General features: G+C 37.0%; 1 protein-coding gene across 2 annotated transcripts; it reads left to right on the top strand.

Moving 5' to 3' along the window:
* Window positions 1-377: 377 nt before the first annotated feature.
* Window positions 378-3,489, top strand: npm3 (nucleophosmin/nucleoplasmin, 3). 2 transcript variants are annotated; one of them, XM_042011113.1, is made up of 5 exons: window positions 378-520; window positions 716-801; window positions 952-1,071; window positions 1,153-1,246; window positions 2,903-3,489. In XM_042011113.1, exons 1-5 carry the CDS (start codon window positions 478-480, stop codon window positions 3,007-3,009), a joined length of 450 nt encoding a protein of 149 aa, XP_041867047.1. In that variant the 5' UTR covers window positions 378-477; the 3' UTR covers window positions 3,010-3,489. The 2 variants fall into 2 exon arrangements, with proteins under 2 accessions (XP_041867047.1, XP_041867046.1); XM_042011112.1 differs by having other exon boundaries at window positions 382-550.
* The last annotated feature ends 8,260 nt before the right edge of the window (window positions 3,490-11,749 follow it).

Below are 11,749 nucleotides of genomic sequence, written 5' to 3'. Positions count from 1 at the left end.
AAGATAAAGATTTCTGTGTGTTGAAATGTCTTCACCTGAACTACCACTAAAAAGTGATTCTTGGTTCAGCATACCCATTCAGTTTTTCTTACTAGATTGTGAGGAAATGTATATTTTTTTAATTTAATAAATATATATGTAAATATATATATGTAAATTATATATGTGCGTGTGTGTGATAACTGGGAAATTGTGATTAATTTGTGTAAATTCAATACTAAGCCTTTTTTATGCTTAATTTTATTTATATTATGCATCAGATACACTGAATGATTGCTCCACTATATATATTTATTTAGTTAGTTGTTAGAGTAAGTGTCCCTAGTTATTTAAGGGTAAAAGAAACAGGCGCGTTGTGATGACGCGTTAGAAACGTTTTAGTCTGCGACGTTTTTGCTATATTTTTCGTGGAGGATTCACTTGGTTTGTAAAGGCTGACTGTAAAACCGCTTTAAGATTTTATCGCATAGACAAAAAATGTCTGTATTTGACGATGAATCCGTGGATATCGGACCAACTGGTCAGTCAAAGCTGGAAAGCTTCTTGTTTAGTAAGAACAATTTAAACAGTTTATTGATGCTGTTTTGTCCGCGCACACGTGGGTTTTGGATGCTACGACTGAAATCAAGCTTTGCTATTTCTTTTCATCTCTTCCTCCACTTTCCCGCCATGTTTTACACCGAAATCTAATCCAGAATTTGTTTCTTCCTCCCAGGCTGTGAATTATCATCTAAAGTACCTTTTTACACTTTCCAAGGGGATGAAGAGGAGGACCTGGAGCACTTCCTTGAACTCAGAACAGTATGTACACTTAGAAAAGCACGTGTACTATATGTCACTTTTCTCAATTTGCCAGTTTAGTGGGCAATTTCTAATGTAAACAACACAAACCCACGAAGAGGCTCGTGTTTGGACGACCAGCCGGGTGAATAAATGCTGTGCTCCCTGCAGATTTGTCTTGGAGAAGGTGCCAAAGAGGAGAGCAATGTGGTGGAAGTGTCAGCCATGAACCATCAAGGAAAGACTATAGCAGTGCCCATTGCCTGCCTTCACATCAAGTGTCTGCCGATGGTATGATCTATGCAGTCAATAAATTTAGCGTTCAAACTGAAATGCGGCAAAGCTAAAGATATTTTACTGTCGTCCTCTCAGGTCAGTTTAGGAGAGTTTGAGCTGAAAGCCCCAGTGACCATCCGACTCAATGCTGGGACGGGACCAGTTATTGTTAGTGGGCTGCACCTTATAGGTAACTAATTTTTATTTCTTCCAAGAGCGACAATGTGACCTTTTCCTTTTGATTTCCTTTTTTTCTCCGCTTAGTGCATGAGTTGTAGCATGACATTTAATGTTGACAACGTTGTCACATTGTTGCTATAGTTATATAAGAAAGCACATCAAATGTAGTGACTCATTGGACAATTTCCCAGATCTTAAACTGGCTAGCAAGTTTGAAGATTTATTTTCCCTTCAACACCCCTTTTTCTGTGTGAGCTGGCTTGCAAGTGAGGACTCATTAACTGCAGTCTCTGTCCCTGCTGATCACTCAAGCAGTAAACTGCACTGTGTGGACTACCTTACTTTTTTTTCTCCCCAATGATATAGGGACTCACCCTCCACACACCAATGTCTTTTTTTAATTTATTTTTAAGGGAATTGGTCAGGAGGTGATGCTTTTGTTGATATGTTAAATAAAACCTAGCCTTATACTGAAGGTTGCCATGGCGATAACAGCCTAGTATAAAAACCAATTTTATGTAGAAAATCCAGAGCTTAACTCTGAGTTATCTCACTAAACTATTAATTCTTGTTTCTTTGTATAGACCCCTGGTTATGGGCAAGCAAATGTATTTATATAGTACATTTCATATATAAAGCAAACCAATGTGTGGTACACGATGAAAAGAAACAGACAAGAATACATACAGTGGATTAAGTTTGATACAAACAGAGATCAATGAGAAAAAATGTTTTCGCCATCATCACCATCTCATTGTCATCAGTGTACATATGAGAGAGAAAATATATTCAGAAAGAAAAATTCTGTCTTCAAATAAAAACAATTAAGACCTGATTTAAAAAAGAACTAATGTTTGGATCAGGCTTGGGGTTTCCTGGTACTTTGTTCCAGATATCAGGAGCATGAAAACTAGATCACGATTCTCTTTGTTTACTTTTATTTCTTGGGATGGAAAGCAAACTTGACCCAGATGATTATAAGTCTTGGTGGCTCATATGGCCTCAGCACATCTAATATGTATTTTGGCACCTCATACACCAGGAGCAAAGTCATAAAGATTAGTTATTTCGTACTCAGGAAGCCGGTGTAAAGATGAGAGAACCGCAGCCATATTGCCTCTTTTATTGGTCTTTGTGAGGACACAAGCAACATCATTCTGCATTAGTTGCAATTGTCTTAGTGATTTTTTTTTTTTTTTTTTTTTGTTGAGACAACCTCCACGTCAATCCTACTTGAAAACAAATGCATGACATTTTTCTAAATCATGTTCTAGGTGATCTCGTCTCCCCACCCCTTTTGAGATTGTAAAGGTTCAGAGTATCCTCAGTCAGCAGAAATGTAGTTTCTTCCAAAACGAAACCCAATAAAATTAATTTAATTAGACATATTTCCACAGGGAAAGATCTGTGATCGGGGTTGGACACCTCGTGATGATCTTTCTGCTGGTCGCTGTGTGTGTTTGAAGTAAACTGAAATGCAGACTAAATAACTCAGTCTTTTGACCTTATATTAATATATGCAGTACAGACCCAGAGTTGGTTTTTTCCCCCTCTGAAATGAAATATTTTTAACGAGTCTCTTTATTGCACAAAATCCTAGAAGTCAGTTCAGCACAAAGATTCAAATATTGTCTCCTAATTTTTTATTTTTATTTATTTATTATAGCTTCACCAGCTGAAGACTCTGACCTGTCTGAGAACGAAGAGGAGGAGGAAGAGGAGGAAGAAGAAATGCCTGCCATTAAACCAGCCAAGAAAAAGCAGAAGCAATAGGCAGATGTCCCTGAAGAGTTTTTGCAATAACTCACATGTTAATGTGTTTTAAGAAACAACAAATGTCTTTTGTACCAGATGGACAAATTTTACAACTTCTTTCAAGCAGCCACGTGAAAGCTCAGCGTGGTGGCAGCTAAATGTGCAGTTAGAGGAATCAGTGAGCTGGGATGTCTTCTCCTCCCCTCTTCACTTTGTCACTGCGAGCTCTGCAGTGTTTCTGTGGTTAAGACATTTACTTGTACAGAAATAACTTTTGCTATCAAACACTGTCGCTGTTTTGTAATGTGTATGATAAAGTCAGGACTGTAATGGTTTTACCGCACCATCAGTCATGGAAAATGTCTTTTACCACCAGTGGATCCCGATGTTTTTGAAAGATAAAAACCATTTTGTGGTCAGGGAAAGATAATTAATACTGATTCAAACAATGATGCAATCAGATGTTTTATATACATTCATTAAACGTGTCTTCAAGTAGTTTGTCTGCAAAATAATGATTTACAGTTGTGAAGTTTTGCACATACATTGGATTATTAAGTTTAATTCTTATTAGTTGCATGAAGTTTATTATCACTTTGTCTCACCAGTCATCTAAGTGTAATGTTGATTTATACTGGGCCCAGTGATCATTGATGCTGATATTCAAGTGTATTCACGTAGCATGTTTTTTACAAGACAGCATCAGCACAAAAATTTAAAGGAGATATTACAAATTCAGCATAAATAAGGACATCTTAAATAAAAAGCAGAAAACAATGACAGCAAAAACTTCATTCTAAAGAGTAAAATATAGATTATATCAGTGCTTTGTCACGATTTAAGCACAAATTTGAATTAAACTGTCAGTCTGAGCAAAGCTCAGGTTTTCAGGGGGTTTGTTTGCCTCAGCTTGGTTACATTTGATCCTGGGAACACTAAACCTGTTCCATGGGGTCTGGATGCTTCATGAAATAAAAGTAAATCAAAGATGTACTCAGGCCTGAAACCGTTAAGTGTTCTATAAACTCTAGGGTATTTAATAAATCTGTCCTTTGATACACAGGAATCTGGTGCAGAGTTTTAAAGACTGGTTTGTTCTACATTCTTTGTAAAAGTGAAAATGATGGAATTAAAAATCCACAGACATGCACACAAATGCAAGATTACCTGAAAATGTCCAAATTCCTTTTGTTCACCCACTGGTGAATCTTAAATATATTTGAACAAATGTGGGTCGAAAAATAAATAAATAAATGCACCACTTGTACAAAATGAACAACATTTTCACAAGTTAGCATATTTTATCCCCACAGACAAAGTGAAGGAATGTCAGACTGTTGCATGATGGGATGGGAATACCATTTTTGAAGATGTCTTTCCCGTATCTATGACTGCTACAGTGTTTATCTGGGTGCCTGAGGTTTGTTTGGCTAAAAATGATCAAATCTGATGGAGAAGAGATGTGGACAGGACAGGAGGGACTAACCCTATTGTAATATGAAGGTTGGCCTCCTTTTGCCGTCAGAGCTGCTTTAATTCTCTGTAACAGATTTAACGAGCTATTGGAAACATTTGAGAGATTTGAGTCCTTATTGAGACATTTGCATCACACAGCTGCTGTACATTTGTTTGCTGCACATCCATGATGAGAATCTCCCGAACCACCACATCCCAAAGGTGCTCTATTGGATTGAGATCTGGTGACTGTGGAGGCCATTGGAGTCCAGTGAACTCATGCTCAGGAAACTAGTTTAAGATTATCTGAGTTTTCTGACATGGTGCATTATCCTGTTGGAAGTAGCCAACAGAAGATGCTACACTGTGGTCATAAAGGGATGGACATGGTCAGTAATAATACTCAGGTAGGCTGTGGGGTTTAAATAATGTTTGCCTGGCACTACTGGGCCCAAGTGTGCCATAAAGGGTATTCTACATACCTTTATTTGTAACAAAGGCAACAGTTCTTTGAGTTACTGTTGCCTTTGTCGAACCACTCTCCTGTGGCCTCTGATATCTACAAGGCATATTTTCTCTTTTTCAGACCGTTCTCTATAAACCCTAGAAATGGCTGTGAGTGAAAATCCCAGGAGATCAGCATTTTCGGAAATATTCAGACCAGCCGCTTTGGCACCAACAGCCATGTTCAAAGTAATTTAAATTCCCTTTCTTCACTATTTTGATGCTCAGTTAGAAATTCAACAAGTCGTCTTGTTCATGTCTACATGCCTATATTTATTGAGTTGCTGCTATTTGATTGGCTGATTAGTTATTTCCGTTAACAGGCAATTGTACTCAAAGTGAGCAATGAATGTAAATATGTATGTTATAACACTGCATATTAGTAAATAATATTGTTAATGTGATAAATAAATAAGTAAAGTAAGTAAAGAATAAGCTGAGACATAATTTCAGAGTTTTTTTTCAGTGTGGGCCTAAAAAACTTGATGCCTCAAGCAGGATCCTCTGAATATGGTGACAAAACAAATCAATTACTCTCCTGTTCATGAAGCTGGTCAGAAAATTCAGTATGAAAAAATGCAAAGTGGATTTTTAAAACTGCTGTTAAATGTAAACATCTATAAAAATTGACCTTACAGAATGTCCTGCAAGTGTTGAGTGTCATCTTTAAAACACACAGTAGCAGAGCACATGTTTTTTATAAGTAGTATGGAGACGGTGTTGCACCCAGCGCACGTTCAGTTGATTTATAACCATTGAACATTTATTGTAACCCGTGGAAAACTGCGCAACTGTGTGCTGATAGAGGTGTGGAGGTGAACAAACTAAGAAACTTCCTCTAAAATCAACCGTTGGGTGACTATAATCCATCAGTAATGGATAACTCAGAGGTGATTTCAGTTAAAGCTTTATGAAAGCAGATGTGGTCATATCTGGTTACAGTGAATCATCTGCATACACATTGCTATGCCATCTGCACTGTATAAACATCCTCACTGGAAAACATGATCTTTGCAGGGCAGCTGTAGCATATTGTATAACCAGCTCATCAGCAGATTATCACAGCCATCCCACTCAGTCTTATTAGTGCACTTTGTTACAGACATTTATCTTTATTTCTTGCATTATTGCATTTTTTTTATCTTTAAAATTGACATACAAAGAAGCTCCTAAACCTTCAGGCCCTGGAGATCTACCTTATCATCCACACTGTTCATTTTAAATCATTTTTTAGACAGTCTTCACAGTTAGGGCTTATCTGGAGGATATTTGCTAATAAACCACAATCAACACAGAAGTTGTCTGTCAGCTAATCTTTGAATTATTTCAGTCAGGAGTATGAGCACACTGCAGGCACCACATAGATAAGACTAAAGTCATGAAGAGAACAATAGGCACTTCAGAACCATCATCACCTGCAGACACGATTATCTAGAACAAACTGGGAATAACTCCTTGTGTGATCCACTTCCTTAGATTTAGATTTTAATTTTGTATAATGATCAGCAGAAAGCTGCAGTGGGACAGGAGAAGGGAAAGATGAAAGAAAGTGTGAAGCAACACTGCAGAGCACCAGATGTCAACTTTTGTCACAGCAACTTAATTAGACCAGGTGCTACCATGGTTACGTGAGAAATGACCAGCTGGGTGATGTCCTTGATGGCGACTCTGTAAACAACAATGCTCCATCTTCCTTCACTGAATCCTAGCCCTCACGAGTCATGTGACACACAGCAGATCAGTGAATAACAATCCTTCAACTAGTTAATGTCACCTTCACTGAGAGCAGATGCTGCTGCTTCTTATTTTCTGACTCATAAACCTTGTCCAGCTGGTTTACGGTAAGCTGAGCGGGAGTTTTGGTAACCTTCACGCTACTTTTATTGGGCTTATGTATGTATTCTATGGTTCAGCGCCTGTGTGGTGCTCACCTTCATGTAGAGGTTATCTGTGACCAGAGCAGTGCTCGTGCTCTTTAGCATAATGTACAACAATGATCAGTATATAAGAGCATGTGAAAATGTGTCACCATTCACTGTTAAATAAAATACACTTTCTTCTGGCAAGTCTCCCCCGTGTTAAATTTCTGTTTTCACTCCCCGGACATATGAATTTGTCTATTTTTTAATATTTCATGTCAAATCTGAGTCAAAGTGAGTTTTATTTTTTCTCATTTTCTATCTATAAATACCTCTACCTGATACATAGCTACTATACTGTATATCAAACTTAATATTTTGAATTATTTTTTCAGTCAACACTATAAATTTGCCACAACACAACAGGATGCAAACATATTTCCATTTTTTTCTATATGGATAAACAATGCATTAAGAGAGGGCTTATAGCTGCTGATCTGTGGCGGTATTAGAGGTAAGCATACAGAATGTGGATGACTGATTTTCATCTCCAGTTCATTTTTCATCATCATTCACTGATGAGTGGAAAGTAGCATGAAGCACCCTGGGAATAACACAGAAAGACCAACTTGACTGCTGCCAGAAGTTGGCTCATCATAAATGTGACTGATGCTGAGTCATTTATTTCATTCATCAGCTCATTAAAGAAGTAAAATAAAAAGCTGTCAGCACACAATGAAAAATGAGGGGATGCAGCATTGCGGTTGGTACAATGCAGAAAGACTTTTGCTGGCAGATCACCACTGCAGGTATCATCCTGAGGAGCTGCACAGTTAAGCTACAGGGGCTGATTTAAAAATACAATGAAACTAAAAAACTATTTCTACTCACTAAAATGAATAGTTTTCACTTTAGTAGCCTTAAACATGAATTTAAGCTGCCTCTTCTACAGACTGTTGAACACACAGAAAACTGCAGGTGGATGGCAGATCTCTTTCTGGCGGCCGTCACTATTCCTGGTGATCTATGACTCTCAGTCATTCCAGAAGTGTTCAAGGCTCCAAACTCAGCAGGGAATGGAGTAGCAATCAACACATTTGTGCTACTTTGTCTGCCCACTAAACTGCACAAATATACTAAAAATGCAGGTTGTGTTTAGCATTTTGCCACTAAAAGCATCCATACAATTTTGCATTTTCTTTAAGAAAATATAAATTTTTTTTTATCTCATATTTGGTTACAAAATGTATTTTGGTCAAATAAATACATAAAGTATATTTAAAAATACAGATTTATCAAGCCATCCAACATGCTTCTTTTTTTTTTTAAGATCCCTTATTTGACAACATAATGATGGAAGAAACTAAACCAAAACTGTTTGGTTGATAGATATCTGGCTGAGACATCTTTATCTCAAGGAAAAAGCTTACCCACACACACAAAAACACATACTATTAATACATCCAGAGTGCAAATGAAATCTCTATTGTAAATCAAAATTATTTCTATCCATACTGGATAAATAAAGAATAGAAATTCAATTGCAAAATCTTCTTTGTTATCTCTGTTCCATCTTTTTTTTTTTTTAATGACTATATCCTCTTTTTAATTTCCAGTAAATGAAAAGTATAAAGAAAAGTAGATATTAAAGGAATAAAGGGTAAAAGGAATTTCCATTCATTTAAAATTCCACTTACATGTGAAAAAAAGGGTGTAAGTATATTGGTGTCATATTAGTTTAACCCAGGGTTACTATGGCAACAGCTGACACCACTTTATACTCATACAAAAGGTGATACAGAAAGACTTTTAACTGGATGCCATGTTCCTGATAAACGTGATTCAAATACTGTATTCCCACAGTTTTGGTTCACCTTCACCCTGCTGTCTGTCTCTGCTAGCTTCACTTCATATACGGTTTTAAAATGGTCTGATTCCCTTCAGCTGAAACCAGTTGAGGACCAGTTCATGTTACAAATGATTTCCACGAGCAAAAATAGACCTGAAGATCAATAAACCTTGGTCATGGATCTTTGGCTTTGATGTTTGTACACTCTTTGTGTGTGTGTGTGTGTGTGTGTGTGTGTGTGTGTGTGTGTGTGTGTTTGTGCGTATGTGTATGTGTGTGCGCTCTGCTATTCTGGATTAGAGTTTTGGCACAGATTTCAAAGGCCTGATCAGATGAGGTTTAGCATTCTGAATGGTTGATGAATAACCCACTCTGTATGCATAATGCTGTATATGTCCATGTTCCTGCCAGAATTCTGGGAGAACTGTATGTGCTTGTCCAGACTTATTTCACTAACACTATCATGCTTCTATGTTAGCCACCTCTACTATTCGTCGCTAAACTTGAGGACAGTTACACAAACTAAAAGCTGTGCAAACATATTGCAAAGTTGTCATTATTATTCATCAAAGGTCTGACTTGAAGTGACAACTTCCTTTTTACGTGCACTTAAGTTGCTTTTTCTCACTGCTATTCAAATCTTTTTATTTATTTTTTTTTGTTATATTTACAGAATTGTAAAATTAATTGAAACATTTCCTCATCTATCTACATTCGCCTATGATGAATTGATGCTTAGGTCAGAAAGACAGACACCAGTGTACACAATGCTCCACAATGTACATGCATGTAATAAAGCTGAAACAATTATCATTTAAAAAAAGGCATTAGGTTTTGAGTGTTCCCAGAGGAAACACAGGCTTCAGTTGTGAATCAAGTAAGACTCTTTCTAGATTTAGTCATTCAACCAAACTAAGAAACTTAATCTGTAGGTGTTTTCAAGAGGTGAGCATGTACGTTGCAAATGGGAGAACCTCTTGGATGTACTGAACATCAGCAGTATGCTGTAAAGTCTCTAAGGTGGAGCAGCTATATTAGTCACTGAGTTACAGATATTACTGCGTGTTTGGAGCTGAGAAAACTGAATTAAAAGGACACTGCATTATAGATGGTCTAGCTTCACCTCCTCTTCATCCTAGGGGGAACAGCTATAGGGAACTGTGCAATTCCCACACATAACACTACATGTCACCAAGCTGCTCCTTCTCCTTCAATGGAATTATTTGTCCCAGTTAGTCAACCATTACCCACTCCAGTAAATATATTTTTAACTTAGGTTACTAAGGGTCACACTTAAATTTCACCTGACATAACTACGTTTTCCCACCCATCCAAGATCCTTTTATCCATTCTTGTAGGCGAATTACTAATTTAAACACATTTTGATGACCTGATCTGATGATTTAAAAATTTGGGTGTTTTGGGCAAACACAAGTTTGTTACACTACCTGAACTCCACATTAAAAAGCTTCACAACAGTGAAACATGGTGGTGGTGGTAGCATCATGATATGAGGGTGACTTTCAGCAGGGTAAGGACAACTATTTAGAATTAAGGAAGAAATAAATGCAGCTACATACAAAGAGGTCCTGAAAGTAAACTGCTCTTGATTGGAGAAAACTGAGATTGATTGTTCTTGAAAGACGAAGGTCAAGACTTAAACCCACTTTGATTTGTGGAGATCTGTAAGCCCCCTGAAGAGGAAGCTTCACTTCTACTTTTAAAGAGCTTGAAACAGTCTGCCAGGAGGAATTAAGTGAAGTGCCCAAAACTAAGTATGCAAAGTTTGTGAAAGGTTTGTCCAAGAAGTTAAAAGGCTGTAACTACAATAGAGTAAGCTTTCAGGTTATTGCCACTTATTTTATAATGGAGATATTTCAGCTTTTGAACTTTATAGTGTCTTAATTAATGTATAATTCCTCTTTGATGCAAGTCAAAAAATATCTACAACTTAAGTTGCACTTTGTTCCTCTTATCCAAAATACTATTTTTTGGCTTGAGCACCATTGGATCTGTTGTTAAAGTGGAAACATTATAGACGTATTACTGACATCTGAAGTTGCAAATATCTGCAAGGCAATGAAAATTGCATCAAATGTAAATATACTCTGTGGATTAAAAGCTGGGCAAGAAAATGTGGGAAACAAACAGGGAGAAGAAAGTGCCCACCTTAACCCAATCAGTATCTTGAGCAACTGACAAAAGCAGACAAACAACAGCTGCACAGATCCCTGCTCTTTAAACACACATTACATACACACACATATACACTACTGGCTCATGTCCTTCTGCAGGCAGAGGTGTGTCGTACTTGTACACACCGTATACAACTCAAACACACCTGCCACAACAGAGCCCAGCTGTCAGTGCATCACCCTTAACCCAAATGTAACCCCACTGAGCACAAACACAACCACTCAGGCTAATTCTGCACATATATAAAAAACTAGCTAATTGTTTGCTAACACCTGAGCACAAACTCACTTGTAAAACAGGATTCAGCTTGCACCAAGACACAAACGTGACATATACTTTTATTTTAGCTTAATATATATTTCTGTAAATATAGAGGTGTTATATCTTTATATCTTTAATATCTTTATTTTTTACTTATTGATGTGTGCCTGTTATGTTTTCTTAATAATGTGTGTTTAAGCCGAGATGCTCCTGCATAATGACAATAAAGATCTTGAATTCATGAATAGAATTGAACTTGAATTGAATTGAATTTGTTCCAATAATGAGATAAATAACAGTCCAATAGGAAAAGTGTGATGCACAGAACAGACTTAAAATATTTCACATAATTAAGGGACAGAAAATGTAACATTAATCTGTGTGCTCAATAAAAGGTTGATAGAAAAACAGAGCTATTAATAATTTATATGGATTAAATTAATAGTATGGCCTCCTTTAGAATATCTGCTCAATGTTTTATTAATAACACACACACACACATACACACACAGGAGGAGAAACAGCGAACAAGGAGAATGCTAATTGACTTACACACACACACACACACACACACAAATGTCAGATTGCCACACTGTAACTTAACCTCAGCTTTTTTCATAGCTGCTAAAGGAGG

This window comes from Melanotaenia boesemani, chromosome 16 (genome assembly GCF_017639745.1).
Source record: "Melanotaenia boesemani isolate fMelBoe1 chromosome 16, fMelBoe1.pri, whole genome shotgun sequence".
NCBI classification, from domain to species: domain Eukaryota; kingdom Metazoa; phylum Chordata; class Actinopteri; order Atheriniformes; family Melanotaeniidae; genus Melanotaenia; species Melanotaenia boesemani.
The sequence above is the reverse complement of the archived record's forward strand: the minus strand, read 5'-3'. Positions and strand labels throughout refer to the sequence as shown.

Coding starts and splice junctions, on each gene's coding strand:
- npm3 (XM_042011112.1), top strand. CDS start 478: ATGTCTGTATTTGACGATGAATCCGTGGATATCGGACCAACTGGTCAG. Junction 551..715: donor GCTGGAAAGCTTCTTGTTTA/GTAAGAACAATT, acceptor TCTTCCTCCCAG/GCTGTGAATTATCATCTAAA. Junction 1,247..2,902: donor TAGTGGGCTGCACCTTATAG/GTAACTAATTTT, acceptor TATTTATTATAG/CTTCACCAGCTGAAGACTCT.